This window comes from Thunnus thynnus, chromosome 10, assembly GCF_963924715.1.
Source record: "Thunnus thynnus chromosome 10, fThuThy2.1, whole genome shotgun sequence".
NCBI lineage: Eukaryota > Metazoa > Chordata > Actinopteri > Scombriformes > Scombridae > Thunnus > Thunnus thynnus.
The window spans coordinates 17,949,285-17,974,144 of record NC_089526.1 but is presented as its reverse complement, the minus strand read 5'-3'; the positions used below and the strand labels follow the sequence as shown (position 1 = coordinate 17,974,144).

The window sequence follows — 24,860 nt, the reverse complement described above, 5'->3', positions numbered from 1 at the left end:
TAATGTTTATAAAGACCCCCTCCAGACATGTTTGAAAACATAGAAAAATTCTCTCCTTTGACTATTGATTTATGTGTGATATGTTCTTTCCACAAAAAAAATGTAATTACTTTTTAAAAATTCCTAAAATGACATCTAGTCCTTCCCCAGAATCTATGAATCTGCTAATTTGTATAACTGTTGATTATAAGATGTCTCCTACTTCACTGTAAAGTCCATTCTCAGTGTATGTGCACTAGAGGTTTCAAGTTTCCACATCACGTTTGTTTAATTTGCATACCGGACCAGGATTGGCTTAAAAATTGTTGTGATGTCACAAATCTTGCTTGTAAGCACATGCCTTAAACTTAGATTTTCAATGAGTGCAGAGAAATTCTCCACTTTCAGCAGATGATTGTGAAAACAGCTTTCAAGTGTCAAACTCTGCACCTACGTCATTCTGCACAGGGAAACTCAAACATCCAACTGAAGTAACAAGAAGAAAAACACATTTTTGACTGAAGAGGGACTTTAAGCTTTTGTTCTACACACTAAAATTAGCTTCTTACGAAAATATTTGGGGTGGCTGGGGGATATCACTCATTAGGTCATCAACATAACTCCAGAACATTTCTGTGTCTTGGCAACTACTGTCGTTAAGCAACCGTGGTAAACATGGAGGCAAGACAACCTACCAGCCTCATGAGTCAAAGTTCCAATATGAAAGCCAAGCACAGAATCTTAAAAACAGGCCTTAATGAACAGCACCGCCATCAGCAGCGCACATGATGCTCACAACGACTTCTGTGTGGGACTTGGAAGTTTCCATAACAAATGTTAACACAACATATGATGCAGGCAGGGTCTAATTTGATCCTCTCCGGCATTTCTGACACAACTGTGACAAGCTGGGTCAGCAGGCTGTGGGCCAAGTTGTGTGAATGTTACAACGCAGCGAGGGATACTGACCACATCTGCTCTCAAGCCTTAAATCTGGTTTGCCTCAAAGACAACAAACAAGCCAAAAAGAAAGTGAAGTTCATCAATTTGTTCAATATGGTAAGGATTCCTCCCCAAGGGAAACGAAGTGACACATTTACTACCAGGACACACCTCCTTTGACCCTGTCTGCTTGCTCGATGTCATTTATCTGAATAGATCTGCTGTGTGGTTGCTAAGGACAATAGACACCAAAAGCCAGAGCAAGCATGCTCCCAAAGTTCAAAATATATCAAAAAAGTTATTGATTGCTGAGATAAATATACCTAATGTATTTTTACAGCAATCACATGTTTGAAGATTATGAAAGGAATTGATTTGGTTGCAAGGCTCCACTTCCCCTAAATGAGACTGAAAGTGAGTCCGCAATAAACCTACCCCACCATGACATTAAATTCATGTAAATACAATTCAGCTTCATAACTTCAAAAGGCTTCTTCTGAGAGAATCACATGAGAAGGAAAACCAGAATTGTTATGGAAGAAATGTCAGTCACAAACATACTGAGAGTGGATTTTTAAAAAAAAATAAATTTTATGTACACGTCCTTCAGAGAATAAGAAGCCACATCTGAGATTAATGAGGCACAGGCTTGACAAAGAGGGAGGACGCCATCTTTTCTCAATTCCGCATGAAGATGTAAACAATGTCCCACCCTCTAAACAAACAGGGAACAGACCTCGAGGGATTACAGTCGTTTTATCAGCAGCAAACACAACACTTTCCCCTAATAGCATGCCTCAATGGAGTCTCAAAGAAAAGAGTTGGGCTCATAGTTTGTATTTTAGGCCGACTAACTCTGAGAATGTCTTACTGAATGGAAAGGTTGATGATTGCACATAGCGAGCAAAATGGAAAGACAAAGGGAACATTCCTGAGGGCAGCCATTGGACAAGGCAGCATTGTCATTTAGTAAAGGCTTGTTTTGGAAAGCATGATGACACTTGGTCATGTGTGACTTGAGAGAAAATGTGACCAACCTCCAAAACTTAAACAAAACCAGAGTCATCTCTAGTCAACACCTTTATTTAACAGAGGGAAACTTAGTGTCTTTTACATCTGTGTATCGTAAGGGTTAACAAACAAACAGAGAGCATTAGAGGCTATCTGTAAAGGCTTTAACAAGACACATGTTGACCACATTGGGGTGGCCTCAGGTGGTCACAGAGGTCAGACTGTAGTGGGGGATGCAACCAAATTTAACACAGCCAGTGTTTCCTCCGTAATTCTAGAGGCCTGGAAGGCCACCAGGCCAATGAGAACCCCCGCCAGACCAAAAAAAATGTTTTAATGCCAAAAATAACGCCAAATATCCATGCATTCAGAAATCAATAACGTTTGGGAGCCTCTGTGCAGCACTGTTTCAAAACATGAGTTAACCTCTGTGTCGTTGCTTAGGAAACTCTTGATAGCGTAGCTCTTTTTAAGGAATACAGCAGTACGCTATATGTGTGTGTAACTGCGGTGAGTGCGTGGATGAAAACAAGAAAAGTGGCGGTGAATGCGAGCGGAGCAGGGGAAAAGGTTAGCAGTAAGTTGTCAGTCTGGCAGTAAATTTACAGTACAGGCTACAGTGTGTCAGTTAATAAATGCTGCAGCTTGTCAAGACCAAGAAAAGTCTCATCTGTTGTTTCCCCAACTGCTGGAAAAGTGAAGGGGGTTAGCTTCAAAGTTAGCAACAATGGGTTAGCCTAACCTGCAGACACTACACAGAGAACAGAGAAATGTGTGGCTGATTGCTCAACATTTTGGGAAATATGCTTATTTACTTTCTGGCAGAGTTACATGACAACTATGATGCAGCTCTCATGTCTGTAAAACATAATAATGTCATGACATTATTATATTTTATCTATAATGTATTAAAAATGTATATGAATCTACAGCCAGAAGCTGGTTAGCTTAGCATAGAATAGCACAAAGACAAGAAACAGAGGTAACAAAATTAGCCTACCAGCACCTCTAAAGCTCATTTTATCTCTCCCAGCCAAGAAACAGTAAAATGGCAAATTTTTGTTGTTACACATCGGGTTTTGTTAAACAAAATAGATGTAGTGACCTTTAGAGGTTGTAGTAGGTGAATTTTGTTACATTTGAACAGAGCAAAGCTAGCTATGTCCCTCGGTTTCTTGTCTTTGGGTTAAGCCAAAGATGCTCTATGACAAAAGATGACACATTACAGGCTGCGCCAACAGTATGAAATGGTATATACTTCCTGTCTCCTGGACGTGGCCCCCACACCCCCACCCCCGGTCCCATCTAGACACAACCCAGCTAGCCTTGCATTTTCAGCCTCGTAAACTCAACCTGCCAGCACCCAGACTACAACCAAAGCCTGTGGTGGAGGTTAGTTATTTAAGACAAGGTGCAAATTCACAACATAATCAACCTTGGTGAGTTTAATCTTTATTTAAATTGCATTATTTGGTTATACGATACAGGAAATGACTCTAAGTGTGCTGTCTCCTTTCTGAATGTCTCAGGCTAAGCTATGCTAAACAGCTGCTAGCGGTAGCTTCATTTTTAACGTACACACAAGAGTGCTATCAATCTTCTCATATATCTTCTCTGCCAGAAAGTGAATATGCGTTTAAAGTTTCCAAAATATCAAACTATTTCTTTAAACAGCAGCGCTTAATAACTTTTTAAGTAACTTTCTTTGCCTTTTAACTTGTGCGAAAGGACCTAGCCACTCAGCTACCTCTGAACATATTTTATAAATATATATTTGTTTAAGATAATTCAAAGATACTGAAGCACAGTACAAGTAGCACCCTCCTGGTGGATGACTTTTTAATTGAAGTTCCTGTTCACAGCGTTCAGATAACCAAGTAAGCTAGATAACAGAGCTAAGTGGTGATAAACCCAACTGAGCTGTTGTAACCATTACTGATAAAAAAGAGATCAGAGTAGAAATTACAAGTTTAGTTGCAGACATTATCAGATAGAGACATGCTGTTTTCCACTGATCATCTTGAAATGCTGGACTGCAGAGGTGCAGCAGCATAGGGGATGAGAAAAAAAAAATCTTATTTTACCCCTACAAAGACACATCCTTAGTTAAATAAGTTTTTTTTAAGGCTACATGTTTTTAGTTAGCTACAGCGAAAGACAAAAGACAGCACCTTTCTCTAACATAAGACAGACTACAGTTGTCCTCTCTAAAAAGTCAGTTGTGGTTAGCTTTTGGCTTTTTCAACAAGCTTGTGTATTTAGACAAAAATATACAGAAAAGATTTTCCGAGACTTGATGGCCCTGTATTCAATTGTTGTACATGGAGGGACATGCTGGGGCATGACAGATGTAATATGGCCCCATTGTGTTAGACGAAGGGTATTTTCCTGTCATGATGCTCCACCACTCATCCCCTGTGTAGACAGCAGCCTCAGGTATTTCTCTGCCTCTCCACCCCCACCTTCATTGTGTCTAAACCCCAAAGGAGAGCAGACTGGCGCGTGAAAGCAAAACTTCTTTCCCAGATTCCCATTTCAAATATGCCATTCGTGCCAGTTTAACGGGTGGATGAAAGACGAGACGGAGAAATATGATTATGAACATTAAGGAAACTTAACCTGTCGCCCTGAAGTCACAACCCGTGTTTCATTCGCCCACCACTGAGATTATTTCTCAAGGAAATCGGAGAGGGAGGTGGAGATCACGAGTGTTGCTATAATGCATTGAAGTGCAAAGAATGAGGCTCAGCCATCAAAGCAAATCTCTTATACTTCTTCAAATTCTTTACGTGACTTAGATGTTTTGTTGATGCTGTGTGGTCTCTGCTTAAGATACAGAAACAATCTGGATAGTTTTCAGTGTCTAATTAATAGTCCTAAATGGAATATAAATGGAAACAATGCAACATCTGGTGCTGCAAAGTTCACCCAACAAGTGCAGTATTTTTAGGTATTGAGCAAATTTACTTGAGTCCAATCCAAAAAAAAAAAAAAAAAAAGTCAAATCCTGTATTTCAAAATCTAAAGCCTGCGATTTTAAGCAAGAGCCCATCTCCTTCAGACGTGTCTGTCTACATAAAAATATCTATTACTGGCTGAGCATTCCCACGAGAGAGAAAAAGTTCCCATGATCTCGGCCCCTGCAGCCATATTTGGCAGACTAATACCCACCAAATCTGACACATTTCCAACACACAGGAGCAGGTGTCTTCAAAACAAGGCAAAGTCTTAGCGAATAGGGTATCCCCTTCTGCGGCTCCACAAGCAGCAGAGAGGCAAATTATATGGTTTAAGAAAACCCTGGCAGCCTAAACACAGAGACCCAAAACACCAACAGCACTAGCACTGAAATGCTAACAAGTAATTATGTCCCTGGGCTACACTATAGAATAGAAAAGTGACATAATACAACCAAATGCTCCAAGGTCATGACCACTGTACAGAAAATATTAGCTTAAGAACTGCAAATTGTTCAAATCATGAAAATAGGTTTGTGAGAGTAAGGATGACCTTGGATAAACCCAGTTAGAGCGAAAGTAAATGCAGCAGCAGTTGAAAACATTTTATATCAATGTCTGAGCCAATGAAAGGAATCTCTGTGAGGCTGATACAACATCTAAATCAGATATGGAAACTTCCACTGGCTGAAAAAGCGAAATTTGTTTGTGTCTCAACAAGATGGCAACTAGTAGCAGCGGAAAGATCGAGCGTCAGATCCAACTGCTAATCACTTAGCTGATAAAATATTGCAGATGTGATCATTCTGCATCTCTGTGGCGTTATTGTTGCCCCTCTGACCTCTCACCCACAACAACGTTTTGTTCTGTTATGTATCCTGTCCCACATATGTTAGCTTTGAGTTTAATTGTCTGGAACGCAGCCATTGTGTGGCAATTTCTGTTCTGATAATTGCCTTAAATACAGGTTAATGTGTGGACCCGAGCTGCTGGGGGAGCAAGCTCATTACCATTTATAACGCTGACTGTTGGCTACATGGAACAGCAAAGAAAGTGTTACACTTTAACAAGACTGGATGTGGGCCATGATAAACGCTTTGACCGTGGCATGTATCTGACTTGTAGACATTATTTAAGTGATAAATCAAAGGGTTTTTTTTTTCTAAATAAGCATCCTTTTAGATTTATTTGCGCCTGTGGATAATCGGGTCAGCTGTCTAATCATGTGTGACACCAACAGCAGCAAACCGAGCGCAAAATTGTAGAAAATAGTCTTGTGTGCAATATACTGTAACGTCTATAGAGCATTGCTTACAGGAATGACATTTCAATGACTTCACAACCATTATTAGCCTGCATGTTGACTCCTCAATACAATGTGAATGCATGTCACATCAGGAGGCAGCAGAAACTGCAGCTTTTTTTGCTGATCTTCAGTATTGTCAGCAGAGTGTGAAACATTAGAGGATGCTTAGCTCTCCTTTTGTCGCAGTGCCCCGTCTACTTTTCTGCACTTTTTATCCATTAAAAAAAAAAAGCCAACGGTGTGGTCTAACACCACTTTGAACACAACATAACTTAATTTAGTTCTGACTCAGGAGATTTATAGTGATACCATGACATTAATCTGTTGGGTCTTCATGTGTCAAACACGCTCAACCGCCTCTCCCTTTCTGTTGAGTTTCGACGTTAGATATGCAAACTATGAGGGTGTTATTATTATTATGCTGAGGTGATTAGTTTTGGAAAGTTCACACGAATTACATAACATAATATCATGTTGCAAGCAGGTGGGTGACAGACGTGTCCTCAGCAGCAGCAGTGCAGTGTTCCCGTTACACCACTGCATTTATCGACTAGCATTTATGTAACGAAATTGGTTTGAATTGAGGGTAAAAGTAAGATACGTGCGGGCTTTCTACTGTGTTTTCAGACATTAGAGCTGAATGTTATTGTTACTGTATTACAGCCTGGGTGGGACAAAGTTATTACATTTTTCTGCTCTTTCCCTGAGCTCAACAACCTTAACAGACATTTCCAAAACATCCAGAGCTCCCATGATGAGTGCACTGCAAAGACTTTTTTTTTTTTTTTTTTTAACTCTCCAGCAGCACTCAAACTAACCACAGACAGGGGGAGAGATGTCTCAGATACAATAAGATCACTGCACTATTTTGCTTGCTATGGGTGTATGGGTGTATACTGACAAGATCTATTTGCAAACACTAACATTTGGCAGTGTTTCAGCTTTGTTTACCTGTTCTCTCCTTTTGCATTTGAGGGTGGTGGGTGTAGAACTGTCTGGTTGTCCTCCATATCCACGACACATTTTGTATTCAGTTCAATTTCTGCAGAGAGAATAAGTTTGTTGGGGAAAGTAAAGCACTTTGCGTGGGTGTAAAATGGTAAAATCCTTGCTATGACTGCGTTAAAACTTTACTCAAGTCTTAACTTGAGGCTCATAATTCAGGCTGAAAGCAGCAATGGCGATGAAATAAAAAAAAAAAAAAAAAGTTGGTGATAATGTAGCATGAATCCGAGGAGATAGAAATGCGAGTTAAAGGAAAGAGAAATCATCGTTGTCACACTCACCCCTGCGGTTCATGGGCCGAACTCTCACTGCAACTTTTACCTTTGTATCCGACATTTTCGTCCACTTTTTCACTCCCACCCTGTCTAATGCGCCGAGCTATCAATGTACAGTCCCCCCTAGACGAGAAGCCCGGATTTCTGCCCGACAAAAAAAGGCAGCAGACTCTACTTAAACGAACCCAAAAGAGTCCAGACCTCGAGGAGAAGAGATAGGAATGTGTTCATTTTTTTCCTTTATATCCATCCGGGTTCGCTTCTTGTGCAAATCCAGCATTCTGCTCCAGCCCCAGACAGCATCCCCACCGCCATCTTCCACTGGGAGCACGACTGCTATCCTCTGGCAGACTGGAGACGGCTGTGCCAAAGAGGGGGAAAGGATTTACGCACCACGCCGCTCATTGGTGGCGGAGGGAGAAGCCAGAGGAGAGGAACTGTGAGGCGGTTTGATAAGTTGATTTATTATAAACAGAATTTGGAGACGGTTTAGAGGTAAGATTGGAAAAGGTTAAATGTGTCAATGCAGTCAAATATCAGCTATTTTTCCCTGTCAGACACACATATACACACATACACACTTATTGAGTTGTTTTATCTATAGAATAATCATACACAAAAAACAGTTTGAGATTAATAATGGTAAATAAAATTTAAAAAAAATAACTACACAAGTTATAACAAGTTGTAGAGCAAAAATAGAATATTTTTTCTTCACTTAAAAAAAGTGAAATTTGTCATTTCCATTTTTCTTTTTTAATCTTACATTTATCATGTTATTATATTATTTATATATATGTTAATCAGTTGTACTGAGACTGAATTTGAAAAAAAAATCATCAGCCAAAAATAATTTTAAGGGTAATAATAATATTACAAAACAACAATAAACACTTGTATTATATACTCTAGCTGCAGGGCAGGTTTTTAAAAATACTTTGTATAAAATATAAAATACCTCTCAGATTATTCTTTGGACCCCATGGGAGGCCCTGACCCCCAGATTGGAAACCACTGTATAGTATAGTATGTATAGTAAATGTTTTTTTATTTTTATTTTTTTATTTTAAAAAAAAAAAACGTTTTTCAGTAAAGCTGGGATGACAATTTAAGAAAATCATTAGTTTGACAACATGATTGCATGACAAAAACTCTTAAAAAGACAAACATCTTTACTTATACTTTGATTTTATTATGTGCACAACAAAGCATTCAGTAACAATTTATTACATTTACATTTATCATCTTCAATGTATGTAATTATTTTGAATTTATAAATAGTTTTATTTCCAGGTAGCTTGTACAATTTAAAATGTTACTTCATCAGTTCATAATAAGGTACACTACTGTAGCCCTGTTCTTACATTAGTTATTTCTTGGGTCCACTTTTAGATTTAGTAGTATAAATCTTCACTGTGTGGTCTCCACTGTCCAGAATGACGAGCATATTGTTCAGTGACACAAGCCCACCTGGGCGGATAAGGGGGTCTCCCACAAGAGGAGTTAAGACTGGCTCGTTCTGGAGCTTCCCCAAACTCCAAATCATCCCCTGATTAGAGTCAATCACCAGCAGATCTCCATCTCTGTCAAACGCCACTCCTGACATGTTGAGCCACACTGTGGACTTCAGGGTCAAACTGAAACTGTCTGTCTGATAAAGGATGTGGAAGTCTTTGGTAAACACTCTCAGCCTCGTGGGTTGGTGTTTCCCTGGTGGATCTGTGTCATCGATTAGATGCTCCGTCACCGCTGTGTTCCCGGTCCCCCGGCAGCAGGCCACCGCTTTGGGATGCTGAAGGTCTGAAACGGCTGTTTGGTGCTGCTGAGTGGCACCATGAGTGTAGTCCACTTTTATTAGGGACAGTGTGCCAGCTTGGACATCAGAGACCAGGATGTGCCCGCTGCTGTTTGTGTCCACACCCCAGGGCAGCTGGAAGCAATCCTTGACCGTCAACACATGGTTCCCCCTGGAGGTGAAAACCTTCACAGCTCTGTCCCCGGCATCAGTCACCACCACGTAACCACAAGGAATCACCGCCACATCCACTGGGTAACAGATATCCCCATTGCCTTGTCCTCTTCGCCCAAAACTGTGTAGCTTCTTACCCTGTGGGCTGAACACTGCCACCCTCTTCTCAGCATCATGCACCACCACTATTGTCCCAGAAGACCCCAAAACAGCTATTCCAGTAGGGTTGATAAGAGTCCCCCATCCGCCAAAAGCTGTGGAGAGGTGCAGAGCTGTTGATCCCAAACCTGTGGCCAAACCAAGGCCTCCTTTTGGCCTGTGAGGAGGAGGAGACAATGTGGGACTCCGCAACAATAGCAGCTCCTGCAGGTCACTAAGAACCTGACAGTGGGAGGTGCTGTCAACACTGCACAGCTGTCGACAGAACGGGCACTCCAGCTTCCTCAGGAGAGGGTGGGTCAGAGCCGTGATGCATTCCAGACAGAGTACATGGCCACAGGAAAGGTTCTGTGGTCTGCGATCCCTCTGCTGAGTGTTGAACTTCTCGAAGCAGACTTTACACTCCAGCAAGTTGATCTGGATCTCTCTCACAATCCCCTCAAGACTCAGGCTGCCACGACTTGGGGAGCCAAGGCTTTTGGACATGACTGAAATATCGTATGTTCTCAAAACCTGTTCAGTCACCTAAATGCCGACTACGGGAGGTTCAGGAAACCAAAAAAAAGAAAGAAAGATAGGTCAAGGAATGGTGAAAAGAGAGAGAGCACTGTAACATTTTTGTCAACACACTGCTGTCCTGTGCTGTAGGCCCAGAAGATCACGTGACATTTTGCATGACACTGAGGCTCTCTGCTGCCCTCTTTGGGAAATTAAGTTACACACAAGCTGGAGAGGTTAGAAGTGGTAACTGTTAGATTTTGAACGATGCAGATTTCTGCAGTAGAAGGCAGAAACAGTAGAAGGCAGCAGCAGAAAAAAAGCTTAATTCCTTATTTCATATGCATATAAAGCACTAAAAGAGAAAGATATTCAAAGCCTGGGGGTCTCCAGGAGGTATTACAGGGTGCCCAAATACTCACTGCCGTCACAAGTGGGGTGAAAGGTGTTGATAACTCAATGGTTTTTTTTCTTTCAGCAGTCTCAGAATTCCTACATACACCCCTGCTAATACTCTTAATGTTTAAGACTATATGACATGTATTGCTGTTCTTCTCCGAGGGAACATCAACTGTTCCTTCAGATACATTCTTGTTATAGGTCGGCACAAGGCAGCTATTTCAGTCTGGGAGTTTCACGGTGTGCAGACTGAGTGAAATCTGATCTGAGACGGGCAGTGCTCGAGTCAGCCAATCCGGCGCTTCTTTGCTGCAGAGGGGAACTCTTCAGGGGTCAGGCAAGGTCATTCATGATTTCCTATTTTTAAGTACACGAATAGCCTCCTACTTACATAAAGTAACAGTATAACAGGGATTTATTTAATGAATAATAAAGACATATTTGTTTATTGCTGAAAGTGGGATGTTTTGGTGTTGCTGCCACTCTAAAGCCCCTTTCACATGTGCAGTCTATCCCTGAAAAGTTCAGGAACATTTCCTGCATAGGCTCATGTGTGAATAGAAGAAGGGATCAGTATTCAGGGAAATCTGTAACACCAATCTCCAACCTCAAGACCTAGTAACATTGAAGTGAAAATGCTGGTACACCTGTGTTGTAAATGAAAGCAGTAGCAGTTCATTTCAATGATAACATCACAAAGAGTTTAAGAGGAAATGTAAAACATTTTAATATGTTTCATTATTTCACAGTGAAAAAGAACAGCACAAGAAATGTTCAGCAGAATTGTTTTGGCAAATGACATTTAAATCCAGAGACAATGTACCATTTATAGTGTCTATCATGGGAGCCTGGTCCATTCCACAGAGGTCAACGTCTGGATTGTCAAGGATTATAAGGGATATATCTGTACTGAGATGATACTGACAGAGCAAATGAAAATAAACCTTTAATAAAGCACTCCAGAGCAGAAGAATTACACACAAAAGCTCAAATTTTGTCTTAATACAAACAGAGAAGTTAGTAATAAAAAAAAGAACATGCATACAGGCACAAGGGTGAATTAAAATGTTACAATGACAGTGAAAGACAAAAATAACAATACTATCGCCCTGGTGTGTGGTGTAATACAACGATCCTTAGACTACATTTTCTTACTAAAACACTTGATTTTGACACAGTCATGCAGATGCAATATATGCAATAACAAGAAGGTAAGACGGTAAAACAAAGCCACCTGCACACAGACAGGTAGAGCCTTACAACACATGCAGGAATCTGAATAATTGCCCTCCATTATCAGTACAGTTTAAAAAAAAAAAAAAAAAAAAAGATAGCAGCCACAGATGGACAGGGAGAGTAAAATCACTCAAGGTCACAATGATTCACAAAATACTCAAAACATTACAAATGTACAGTATTTCCAAAAAAACATTCTGAAAAGTGCTTTAATGGTGTGCTTCGCTTTGTTCCAGGTCAAACACAAACCTCAGTCAATTACCCTACCAAGCTAAAGCCGCCTTGCATTGATATCCTGCTAACATTCACGAAACAGCGTGAATGTCTATCTTTGATGTAAACAGACAATAGATGACAGATACTTAATTAAAAAAGCATTCTGTGCTATAAACGTAGAGGCTCAAAGTAATGTGATAAATTCTACATAATGGCTTTCTATATTGAAATGTCTTGAACCAACGTAATAGAGTTAAGGCTGGTATAAACCAGTCAAATGCACATTAACCATCAATGATATAGTGTATCATAGGATAAATGTTTGTAAATTATAGTTTATCAGCTACAATGATCATGCAGTCAAATCTAGAGTTGGCAGTTCTTTATTGCCATTTCTTTTCTTACACACACGCACGCAAAATACCACTCTTCCTCTCTCTCGCTTTCACACACACACACAAACCTGCGATCAGTGGTTTAGGAGCTTTTATGACTACACCACACATTTTAGTGTGCATCTCTATAGTCCAAGCCTTCTGTGCCCTGCTAATAACACTGCATGGACCTGTTCATCCACTTCTCCTGTCTCCACTCCCTCTACTGTAGGTGGGGGGCTTTCTAGACTTCACAATTACACCAGGGAACTGTCATTTCTTTAACCCCCTTTTTTTCCCAACCTGTGATCCTTCACACCCGGCTCCTCTGAGTGAGTTCAGGAGTCGCTCACCAGCCTCTGGCTCCATTTCCTACTGGCTGTCTAGGCCATTGATGGATTGGGTCTTTCCAGAGCCCTTTCCTCTCCGTCTGGTTGTAGGGCTGTCACCGTCCACCTCTGTCTCTCCTGAAACATGAGGATAAAACACCTCCAAATGAGATCATAAAGAAAATGGACCTGAACTGCACATTTACAATATGAGTAAGACACCATTTCAAACACTAGAGGTCAGCCCTTTACAGTATAACAGCTGAAGGCTAATGAATACTTTTATGAGACATTTTTATGAGGTTGTTGAATTACAGCAAAGTCACTGTACCTTTAAATCCCTCTGACACTTGGTCAGCAGAGTCTGTGTAATTACTGTCCTCACATTCTGAAAGGCTCTGTGAGAGGAGAAGACGTTCAGGCACATGACACACAGACTATTAACTGGAAAGAGAACATATAGCAGCTAGAAGGGAAAACAAAGTTAATATTCACTGAGGGTCACCTGATTCTTCAGCCCTTTTCAGACATGGAGCACATGACATCGCTGGATTCACCTATATTATCTGTTGCAGTAATGGATTTTTCTCCTTCAGACATAAGAGCTGCTATGCTCACATAATGTAGGAGCAGTGGCACTGACTTGAAAAATAATGATATCGTCTAACAGGTTGCAACAGTGATGTGTTTTTAAAAAAATATTTGGTCATTGAAGCCTTGATTAATGACCTACATACGTTTTCTCACCAATCTCATAACTTATTAGAAAGGGAATTTCTGCTGCTTACTTTCTATTGTCCAACAGTGCAGTGACGATAAATTAGGACTCACATGAATTTTTCATTTGCTTATATTGCTGTATGGAAAGTGTTTTACCTGATATTCATTATACAAATCTTGGAGTTGGCCAGAAAGAAAATTGAAAATATAAAAAATGAGTGCAGGTCTGAGTCTTATTTGCTGTTGTATGAAGGTTTCTTTTTAACAAGTGTTAAGGAAATATAACTAGGTCTGAGCCAATAAGACTGCTGTTGAGACTTTTACATATAGCAGATGCTTTTAAGATGCACCTGAAGACTCACTTTTATTCTCTGGCTTGTAATTGTGTTTGATCTGTTTTTATTTCTATCTGATTTCTTGGGTTTTAATTTGTGTTTAAAAATGTTTCTATTTTACTCTTGTTCTATTTTTCACAATTATCTGTTATGCACATATGTCTTTATGCTTGTATGTGTATACATATTCCTGTCTTTGTGAAGCACTTTGGTGCAAAACCTGTGTGCTTTTAAAGTGCTATATAAATAAAATAAACTTGAAACTTATTATCACATTTACCTAAGTGGTCCGAAATGGGCTTCTGTTCTAACACTTGAGCGGGTGTGTAAACCAACACTGCCTGAAGGTTTGTACAAACATATACTGACAAATGCCTGCAGCGAACAGAGTTTCCAGGAAATAAAGCCTCCCTAACAAGGTTAAAGGAAGTTAATCTGAGTTCAAAGCGAGTTGCATTTTATTATGAACAATGAGACAGACTTTACCAAGACAAAACATACCTTTTCTCTTGGACCATAATTTTCGGCATACCAAACCATTCCATATAAGCACAGGAATGTGATGAAAGCCTAAAAATAGACCAATGCAACAGAAACAGTTAAATGATTCATGGATAATCCATAATCAATAACTTAAAGCATAGAACATTTTTTAGAGTTAAAATGTGTTTGATGTTAAAATAGAAAGCTAAGTGTGAAAATGTATGTCTATGGTGTTATGGCGGCAATGTTAAGGCATATTTGAATGCATGATTTAGCCTTTTACTAAGTGCAGAGGACCATAGTAATTCATTTTGACACAGAATAGTAATAAAACTTACCAAACACACCAACCAGAGGATCACATAAAGGATCTGTGTTTTTGAGAACAAGTCCTGTCCAAACTTAATACATGCCAAGGCCTCCAGAAAGGCTATTGCTCTGTGAATGGGGAGAAAAAACAAACAAGTGAAACCTCTGACCCACCTGCGATACATTCTAAATTTAAGTAAGAAAAAGAAAAACAAACTCAAAACAAGTATGCCCATATGTGTCTTTTCCCCTATGCTCATTGACCTGAACATTTACTTAGTGAGATTTATAAGGTTTGTGGATAATAACATTCCTGGTGTAGGTAAACTGCCTGACATGTTGGGCCTGGAGTGAGACAGGGACAAATATCACTATTACACCACATGTTAGGCATTTGTCGTATTTTATCATCATCCTTTATCTGCCCTTGCTGCCCTCGCTGACTGATATGCACACCACAGGTATCCAACAGTCTGTAAATAAATATGTGGTGTAGTGCAATTTACTTTTAGACAAGACTAGGTCAAACCCTAGTATATAGCTGGACTGTGTATGGTTAATGTGTGAAATTGTGGCCAATTTGATACAGTCGTTGTGTCTATAATGTGAATTCCTGGATATTAAATGTTCATCTGCAATTTTCTGTAGTGGTCTCAGTAATATTTGCTGGTAAAGTGTAATGAAGTAGCATATCACATGATATGGTTAAGCTAGGATTGAGTCAACCCCCCCCAAAAAGGTAATAAATGCAAGAACAATACTTTCCACTCATATCTTGGGATATTTGATTTGAAAGAGAACTTATTTTAATTCTAATTATAATTATTCCATCTCTTAACTCTGCCTACTCTTTCATCTGTTTCACTCTTCAGATGTCTCTTGTTTTTCACTCTGTATTGAGTCTTTTATCAGAGTGGTTGTTATTTGGGGTGTTTTAACTGTGCACTCTCCCTCATGCTTCTATGCTCCTTTTTTCTGCCTCTTTCTCAGTCGATGATCATGGAGGCTGTGGTGGAAAATGTAAATCAAAATTTTGACAGCATTTTGGGTGCAAATTCGGGAAGCTTATCTCCACCCACTTACCGCATTTACAGTCAAATCAAGCGCACCTGCAGAGTAGCCGCCTCACACTAAACTGATAAAACAGCCCATATGAGTCGCATGTTTTACCTGCGAGACTCATGTTTTAATGCTGTGAAAACATCAGAGAAAATTAAAGCTGCAAGCAGCGTTGAACGGGCAAACCGCTAGGTGCTTGGGCCCTAATAAAGGAAAAACTGCAGTACAGAGCTACAAATTTTAGTTTTGATTTTATTTTTCTGCAGCACTTTATCAGTAAACTGTCACCCTCACTCAATGAGCTCTATTCAAACTTATAGTTTAGAAATCAGAACCATTTGTTTGGCACAAAGTCCATGCCTAGAGATTGCCTCCCCATTGGTTTACATTGTAAGGTGCGATGTGGCACTACAACTTTCAGGGCTTACAATATCTAAACCATTCGAGTTATTATTCGAGTTTTTAACAACTTTTGTTCAGCACAGTGTCATAAGTCATGTATTCAAGTTTGAAGCCGATACCATTAACACCCTAGGAGGAGATAGCGTTTCTTGGGGGTCCAAAATTGGCGCAAAGTCGTACTTTGATGGGCATATTGCGGACTTCCTGTTGGATTTAGGTCAGGGGTGTCAGTGTATGATTTGTAGGTCTTGATGAGACGAATAATTGAGTTTGGAGTTTGAGCTCAGGCCCTAAAAAAACTGCTTGTGTTCTGGTATTAGTTCAGTTATAAAATCCGAATGCACTGCGGAGCGTCTCTCCTGCCAGCTGCTGACAGCACTGTCAGCCGGAGAGTAAATCACACCAGACGGTAGAGGAGGAGACAGTAGAGACGCTGGTATGCGTCTGTTTAAGTAGAAGTTTAGCCGACTTCACTGTATTTAACACCAAAGCTGAGAGCATCAGAGCTCAAAGCAGGAAACACAGTCGCTCTGTGTCATGCTGCTGTCCTCCACTTCCATCATCTCACGCCGATTCATTTTGAAAGCGCAACGGCCAATGAGGAAACTCCCAACACTGGGCCGGCCGACCAATGGTATAACTTCATCACTCACTCATGGACAACCACGGTTATAGGGCTGGTCCATGGCCAATCCAGCCAACAATCCACATTAATCAGGGCGACAATTTAGGCTTCACTTACCCAAACACCCAGCACTGGGTCCCGACTCTCTTGCACTGCGTGTCTGTTAAGTACGCATAATACTGCCTAAAGCAAAAACAAACATAATGCACATTTCACTTGCAGTTCTGATCTGTTTGTCAAAATGTCAAAACAAGGACCTGGATGTAAGCATGTAACAATGAACATAGAAAGAAATTAACATCTGGCATTGGAAGTTTCTAAGAATCATTTTCCTGTTGGTAAAATAGTGTTTTTACCTCACTGTTGGAGCTGTGATGATACCAATGAACAGGATCCGACACCAGCTAAGAGCGTGGCTTGCGGGAAAGATGAAAATGTGTTTGAGGAAGAAAGTGTTCAACTCTGTTAGCTGTAAACAAAGAGCGAGACAGACAGAAGACAAAGATTTTCAAGTGTTGTAAGCTATATAACACTTATACTTGAAAGTAAATTAACATACATACTTCAGATTTGATTGTAAATCCTTATATAAACCCATAAGCACCTTGTTTGCTTTTAGTCTGGTCCAGCAGTGTAACACATTCTCAGTTGGATTGAAATCAGGTGACTGACTTGGCCAATCAAGAAAGTTCCACTGTTTGGCCCTCGAAACCTTGATCATTTTAACTGTACATTTATGAACATTGTCCTGCTGCATCATCCTAAACCTGGGAGACTGTGTTTAAAAATCACTACAATTTCAACACTGTTCACCCACTAAAAGTGGGAACATGCTAAAACACCCTCAAAGCTATTAGTCAACACTTTAATTTCATAATTGTTTCTATACAAATTCAATGTGCTGGAGTACTGAGCCAAAACAATGAATAATGTGTCACAGTCCTACTACTTATGAACACTGTACTACTCTCAATTGGTGCTTGGTACTGTATTTTCCATGAGGATTAAATATTATTTTAAGGGGGAACAGTAAAGGGTGTTTGTAGATTAAAGCAAAATACAGTCAACTCACAGTCTAATGTGAACAGCCTTCATTTTATCCGTTTAATTCTCACACAATAAGATCATTGAAATAACATAACAGTGGAAATATGTGTGAGGAATAGTACAATAATATGTGAATGGAAAAATGTTTGTGACTTTATGTTAGTGGAATTTACCTTGATGTTGATAAGCCCTAATCTAATTAGGGCCAAACAACTTTTCTGCCAATTTCTCAGCAAAACAATCTTTCATTTCTCATACTGCTATGATATTTTGGTACTTTTTTCTATCATGAGCTGACTTTTGTCTCCCATGATGACTGCAGACTGCTTAGAGTGTTCCACTATGCACCAATATTTGTTTTTAGGGGCCGCCAAGACATGTTAGTGTCGTGGCAGGAAAAGAACAGGTGCAACAAATAGCATTTAATGACAGCTCTGTTCAATTAACATGTGCCGGCAAGCCACGTCAGTGAGACTGTGTGCACAAAAGCTGGGTCCTGGAACTGGCCTACCTAAAAGGAAAGCAGCCATTATTAATGTTATTAGTTACATCTGTGTTCAACAATTCAAACTGTTTCCTGTAAGTAAGGTTTGCTGGAAATGAGACTCACTGAATTAGTGCTTTATTACAGGCAGATGCACTGGAAAGGGCAACCAGTTCAGCCCATAGTTAAAACATGTAGGCAATGCTAACATTTGTAAAAGAAATATACAATATGTTGTCTGCTGCAACTTCCCGTTTTAAGTAATAAGAGTTTGAGCCTTTCTCTATATGTAGATAATTTCCAATAGAATAACAATACAATATATATTTTTTTAATTTTAGGGTGTTTATAATGTGTGAATTGCTTGAAGGATGTTCAAAACATTTTCATTGGCAATGTATATTCATTATTTAAAGGGGACATAACATGCACATTTCCAGGTCTATTTTTATATTCTGGGGCTTTGCTGGAATATCTTTGCACGATTTACAGTTCAAACACCTCTTTATTTATCTTATTCTGGCTCTTTATGCAGCCCTTCAGTTCAGCCTCTGTCTGAAACAGGCTGTTTTAGCTCCTGTCTCTTTAAGGCCCTGGGTTCGCCTTACTGTATAAACTTAATAAGGTAACAATAAATGGGATGATAAGTCAAAACTTCTCAATTTAAACATGTCACTTGTTTTTAGCCGAGCCGATTGTAGCCCCTACTGGCCGGTTAGCAGGGGTGAGAAGTCAGCAGTCAGTGGCAGTATAAAACACGTTATAAAATAGGTTTTTCAACAATTTTGAGTCACTGCAATCAAGCGAGGTCCTTGTACATACAGTCATAAATGTGCACAAAAAATATTAGGCTAATAGGTCCAGTTGTATGCGAGATTAGCTGCGGACAGATACACACACGCACACAGACACATGATCTCCACCAGGCATAAGTAAGAGATAAATATGTGAGTGGACAATGCCAACAACCCATGGAGCAACTTTAGCAGCAAAGGCTACAGAACGGACGGCCGTTTGTGGGCGTGCGCAAACAATGTAACATCAGTTTGATTAGGAAGTAGAGACAACATTGCCAACGGAGCATTCAGTATAGAGTAGTAGATTCAATAGGAGTATGCTGAAGCCTGGGCTATTGACTTCAAGGTAGCATTTTTACATATGTTCATTTCAAGTTTGGGAATTTTGACCATGTTTAACATGAGACATCTGACATTATAACAGTATAAAAAAATAATCACAAAAAGCATGTTATGTCCCCTTTCACAAAGCTTTAACTCTTATTGAAAATAATGGAAATTAGGACACTGACAAATAGACTCCCTTTACAAAGCAAGTCGCACTTGGATTAACACACTGGCAGCAATAATAACAGTGCATTTTGAGGGACACTTTGTTCAAGTCCCTCTCATCTGCACTGAAAGATAATGAGAGGGAGGCCTGCTGCAGTGTTATTCATTCATTTGGCCTGGAGCCTGCGTGGTTGAACCCGGTGGAAAGCAGCTCAACTGTCACCACACTGAGCAGAGCGGAGCCGTCCCCCGTCTCTTCAACTAATTCTCAAAGACTAGTAATTACTATTAAAGCCTCAAGAGAGTTGGGAACTGCCTGAGTGAGGGCGAGAGGATGGTAATTTTGTTTCATCACCACACAAAAATGAGGGAAATGGCAGATTTCATCGCCATGGCAGCCAAAGGCTAAAACTTTGGCAGCCATAGTTGACTCTCCATCACAGAGCAATGGCGCTTACTCAAGTTCTCCATCCATGGTTTTCTCATTACCATTAATTGCTCCCAAGCAATCCAGCCTGTCTTTCACTCTTATGGGATTAGCTGTTAATGTGTAGACAGCAGGACACTAGTTCATTATATGGATCCACATGAGACTAGGTTTTAGATTTCAACAACAGAGGAGGCAATTAGATTAGCCTGGACTAAGCACGCACAACACACCAGATGATCCCCGACTAGTAAGTGCTTAGTCACCATGAGATGGCGAGAGAGGATTTCTCACCGACCCACCTGCCAGATGATCATGAACAGATAGACGCCCGTCACTCGCTGAAGGGAAGACTTGGGGTCAAGCCAGCGTACATATGTCCAACTAGCTGGGGTGAACTGTAACGCAGCTCTTTTGATCTTCCCTGTGGTGGTGTGGATGTCCCTGGATGGGAAGCACAGGAGAAGGATTACAAAGACTTGCAGATAGATTTACAATAAGTATTATGTTAGTGCAGTGGGCAAAGTCAGATGAAAGTAATGCTATCACATTAATCATTCAAGTCCACTCCCCACTGATGAGCATGTAGATTAGATTTCAAAACAATCTATGCCTCTATTGGAAATCCCTTGAGTACAATTTATTAAGTTGATGCAACAAAACAGTAAAACAAATTAAATATATTAGATATTGCTTAGTCAACTGAATGCTGTCTTACTTATTTGGACTGAAACTACATCTTGTGATTTCCTTAAATATTACAAACAAGTTAGACACTTATAACATGGATGGAAGGACATGGAAGTTATCGACGAAATGTTAAAAAACACTAACAAAGATGAATATAGCCACAAATAATAAAAAGGTTGAAATAACATAATAAAGTATAAAGTTCTCACTTCTACCAAAGGCCCAAATTCTCATTACTTAAATAAAGAGCTATACAAAAAAAATCTTGAAGATGTGATATCATCCTCAAAAACTAGTTTTTATGAGTGGATTTAAATTAAGGCAACTTATATGGGCTGACAATACATTACTGTCTACATACTAGGTGTAATATAACTAAATCAGGGCTGATCCACAATGTAAACCCTACTTCCATTTTCACACACTAAATAACTTGAAAAAGCTAGGTATGTCTCTGTTGGTAATGTTCACACAGCCTAAAGATCAACACAAAACCGGATAAAATGTGAACACCATCATCTGTAATTTCCAAAGTACAAGGTCATACTTAATACTGGCCCAGTGGTAAGTCCTCATCTCCAAAAAGCGGCAGACAGTCATGCCAAGCCAGATGCCCCCTCCATTACACAGCAGAATGTCCAGGATCACCTGGTCCCACCAGCACTCAGCAAAGTTAGGCAGCAGATGCATGAAGAATAGCTGTGGGAGGAGGATACAAAGAGGCTTTGAGAATTGACCCATACCTGGAAAACTGTGAACTTTTCAGCCTAGTCTAGTTAATGTGTTAATACAGTTAATATGTCAATACAGTTAATATATCATCTTATATTCTTGAGGATGGAAGAAACCCATATCCATTATAAAGAGAAAGAGACAGAGGGATATGCAGGCAGGCAGACAGACGGAAAGTGACAGGTCACTGGATGCTGTTATCTGCTGTCTGGTGTGTACTGCTGTACCTCTGTCAGCTCCCAGGTAATACTGATGGTCCAGCAGAGGCCGTAGCTTCGAATGAGCAGGGCTTTCATACCCCAGCCCCAAAAATGGCTGAATGCGAAAATGTCGAAATGGCTCAGGATTCTCTCCCAGGTGATGACATGGCAGTTCACAGCATAATCCTGCATAGAGCAGCACAGATGCCCTCATTACAATGATTGATAATCCCCTGATAGTGAACACAACTGGTGCATGTAAAGCTGGGCTCAGACTACAGGAGTTTTAAAATCCTCATCAATTTTGAAATCAGGTTGCATCATGCACATAAGGAGAAACTTCACAGATGTTCTTCTCTCTATCTCAAACATGCATACGCTACAAGATTTGAAAATAATGGCACATCACACACTACAGGATATTATAAAGTTTATCGTGCCAGAGGGAGCGTTGCACCATCTAAGTGATCTCATGGGAAAGCAGGTGTAAATAAAATGGAGAGTGACATGGTGCAACAACTTGCTTTAGAAATGCTTTGCAGTGAGAAAAAAAAACAGAAGTGGAAGTCTAAATGAGGCTGGATGAAAAAATGGTTGAGGAGACACAGTCAGCACAAGTTGCCTGTTCTAAAGGGAGAACTGGAGGTGAGATTTTAACTGTCAGTTTTAATATCTGTCAACAGTAGTATGCTTGTTAACGTTAGCCTCAAGGGCTAGAATGTTTGCTTTGCAACACCGTCTGCTGCTGAGACTTGTCTCTCTCATTGGCTATTGTGGTCCCGCTTGGAAAGTAGTGATGTAATCATCCAGATTTTAATTATCAAACATCTTTGAAATGATGAGGGCAGCCCTGATGAGTCTGCGAGCAGTTCTGGAGGTTTAAGATTGGATCTGTAAACCCCTCACATTACCAGAAAATCTGGGCCAAACATCAGTACCAACCAAGGTCCTAGACCAGATTTCTCCACTGATTGTCGGGCAGGGTGAATCGGGAATACAACGGCCAAAAATTCCTTTATTCTGAGCCCGGCTTACATCAATCTGAACATATATATATATATTTTGGTGTAAGCCTACATCACTCACCATTATGTCTGCCTCTCTCTTGGCGTAGCGCAGATTCGAGTCCAACCAATACATTAGCTGCTTTACCTGCTGCCAGTTCAGGAAGATGATGAAGACCAGGAAGAGGAAGTAGAGGACACTCAGACCTTAACAGCAAGAGGACAGGACATTAAGAAGGGAAGATCCAAACATAAACAGTCGGCCCCTCCCCCGCCACCCTTTTCCAATACTCACCAAAAACTATTCGCCATATTGCTGGATGTGGTCTGGTGAATGGACCTAAAATGACATTACAATAGTATGTGAATTATACAGACTACAACAAGTGCCAGAGTGGCACTTCCCCTTTTTCATGCCTGCTGGCAAATGTGATTTATTGCTTTTGAGAGGGGTTGACATGCTTCTGGTGAGATCGCCGGTCCTAACAATAGTGTCCAAAAATGACAGATGACGCCATGCTGGATGGGATTATTGACCCCACAATCCAAATTAGCTTCTTCATTCACATAGTTAGATACATTTAGCTTGATATTCTGATATTGTGGTACTTATTGAGGATCGTTCTTGTCCTGAAGGTCTAATGTTGAGCATTACTTACTGTGCTAAAACATAACCACCCTCAGACTCACAGTTCTTAAAAGCAGTACAAATACTCTTGATTAAACAAAAGAATTGCTTCAGTGTGCATTTTTGCTCACCATTGGGAAATGCCAAAACACTGATGACAAGGAAGAAGGAGATGACCAGGATGAGCCCCACCCAGAGATTGCTGTCAGGATTTCCATCATCTCTGCAGACACAGCGAACAGAAATTTTTTTGCAACCAACAGTTAATATCATCAGTGATGTTGTGGTTTGTCCCAAACATCCACATTTATAACCATTCAGTCCTTTCTACCCCCTCCACAGCTGTATTGATGTGAATGAAGCTCACATATGTTCAAGTTTCACACAGCAACTGATAAACATTACATTATATTAGATGTGTAGGGGCTTTTAAAAGGAGATACGCACTTTAATTTGATCGTTATGACCGTTTTCCATGCTAGTTACACTGTTGTAGCTAATGTCAACACAGGACCAAACAGTTGTTCATCACTGGACAACCGTTACATAACACAACACTTCCTTTTATTAGCTTTAGTTAATGTTTAATGACAGTAAAGAGCAGGTAGTCATCACCGAGGAAGTTATCACATTGCCTTCATGCGGGCGTTAAATTACTGTCAGCTATCAAATCCATTGAAGAGTAGCTACAAGCTAGCTAACCTCCCCTGTTGTACCTGACGCTGTCAAGAGCATCACTGCTAGCTAAGCTAACTCCTCCGAGCTAACGTTAGCGATGTCCGACTTACCTTGTGAACGCGAAATACATCAAGCTGAGCACCGTGCATGTCAGCAGCGTTATCGTGTGTGGCCTGTAGAAAAACTCTATGGTGATATCTTCAACCTGCTGCTCGTTTATCATTCGGAAATGCATCCTGTAATTCACATCATCCTTACTCAAGGTATGGGACCCGCTATACACGGACGCCATAGCCGGGACGCAGCCGAGGAGAGCCGCAGCAGCAGCAGCAACAGCAGCAGGAGCAGGAGGAGCAGGAGGAGCAGCAGGAGCAGGCGGCAGGCAGCAGGCGGCAGCCGGGGGAAAGTGCTCCTCCACCCCCACAGCAGCCAACACAAACTCCTAAAACGCAACGGAAATAGTTGTGATAAATGTGTGAGTTACATAGCGGGCGAGCAGGCGTACACGATTGAAAGGTGACACCCGAGCAGAGAGAGAGGGAGAGTGCTAAACAAGAGGGGAAGAAGACAGTTTAAAGAGAAGTTGTTCACTATTGATTTTGATTGGTTTCCCAAGGCGGAAGAGTCCATGTGCTCTCTCTCTCCCCTTCCTTCACATGGATCCTTCATCATGTGCTGCTATGATTGTTTATAGCGTGACCTCCATGCAAGGATTTTAAAACCATGACAAATAAACACAGCCTGACTTCTGAATCCACCTAATTAATTATCTGAACTATCTACAGCTGTGACCTAATATTAAAATGACAGTAAATGTGTGAGCTTTGGGAACTACAACATTTATACAACAGTCATTTGAAAGTCAAATGAATGTTTCCAAGAATCCATCCTTCACAGAAAGGTAAATTTACTTGTCATCTTGTGTGTGTTTATCTCCCTCTTGTGGCTGCTCATGGCTTCACATGACACTAAAAGCAAAAACACATCAACAATTCACAGCAGGGGGCCCTAGACACCAATTTTATCAAGATGTATTGTTTATTTTATTTCTAGTAGTTGGGGAACAAGAGCAGAGAGATCAGAAGAAGAGAGA

At 40.4% G+C, this 24,860-nt stretch overlaps 3 protein-coding genes across 9 annotated transcripts in view; all 3 read right to left on the bottom strand.

Moving 5' to 3' along the window:
• The window catches only part of kif13a (kinesin family member 13A), a 40,562-nt gene extending 32,538 nt beyond the window's left edge, over positions 1-8,024 (bottom strand). For 4 of the 7 annotated variants that reach the window (XM_067601698.1, XM_067601699.1, XM_067601700.1 and 1 more), the window contains exons 1-2: positions 7,482-8,024; positions 7,147-7,237 (exon numbers count right to left, since the gene is read on the bottom strand). In XM_067601698.1, coding sequence (XP_067457799.1) covers positions 7,147-7,237; positions 7,482-7,536 — 146 coding nt within the window. In that variant the 5' untranslated portion in view covers positions 7,537-8,024. The remainder of the gene's footprint in view (positions 1-7,146; positions 7,238-7,481) is intronic. The other 3 variants (XM_067601704.1, XM_067601705.1, XM_067601702.1) reach the window with 2 other exon arrangements.
• Positions 8,025-8,550: 526 nt separating this feature from the next.
• Positions 8,551-11,050, bottom strand: LOC137191533 (E3 ubiquitin-protein ligase NHLRC1-like). The gene is made up of 2 exons (XM_067601697.1): positions 10,524-11,050; positions 8,551-10,139 (listed from the first exon to the last, which is right to left on the bottom strand). The coding sequence occupies exon 2, from the start codon at positions 10,087-10,089 to the stop codon at positions 8,845-8,847; it is 1,245 nt and encodes a 414-aa protein (XP_067457798.1). The 5' UTR covers positions 10,090-10,139; positions 10,524-11,050; the 3' UTR covers positions 8,551-8,844.
• Positions 11,051-11,202: 152 nt separating this feature from the next.
• ptdss1a (phosphatidylserine synthase 1a) lies at positions 11,203-24,412 on the bottom strand. The gene is made up of 13 exons (XM_067601696.1): positions 23,878-24,412; positions 23,221-23,312; positions 22,757-22,801; positions 22,544-22,668; positions 21,485-21,643; positions 21,073-21,224; positions 20,138-20,279; positions 16,945-17,057; positions 16,706-16,771; positions 14,532-14,631; positions 14,212-14,280; positions 12,987-13,053; positions 11,203-12,793 (listed from the first exon to the last, which is right to left on the bottom strand). Exons 1-13 carry the CDS (start codon positions 24,057-24,059, stop codon positions 12,699-12,701), a joined length of 1,407 nt encoding a protein of 468 aa, XP_067457797.1. The 5' UTR covers positions 24,060-24,412; the 3' UTR covers positions 11,203-12,698.
• Between the last annotated feature and the right edge of the window lie 448 nt (positions 24,413-24,860).

What these genes read in the sequence shown, in the direction of transcription:
- LOC137191533 (XM_067601697.1), bottom strand. Translation starts at nt 10,089, where the DNA reads ATGTCCAAAAGCCTTGGCTCCCCAAGTCGTGGCAGCCTGAGTCTTGAG.
- ptdss1a (XM_067601696.1), bottom strand. Translation starts at nt 24,059, where the DNA reads ATGGCGTCCGTGTATAGCGGGTCCCATACCTTGAGTAAGGATGATGTG. An exon ending in ATGTATTTCGCGTTCACAAG is followed by an intron (nt 23,313 to 23,877) that starts GTAAGTCGGACA and finishes CTGTGTCTGCAG; the next exon opens with AGATGATGGAAATCCTGACA. An exon ending in ACCCAGTGCTGGGTGTTTGG is followed by an intron (nt 14,632 to 16,705) that starts GTAAGTGAAGCC and finishes CCCCATTCACAG; the next exon opens with AGCAATAGCCTTTCTGGAGG.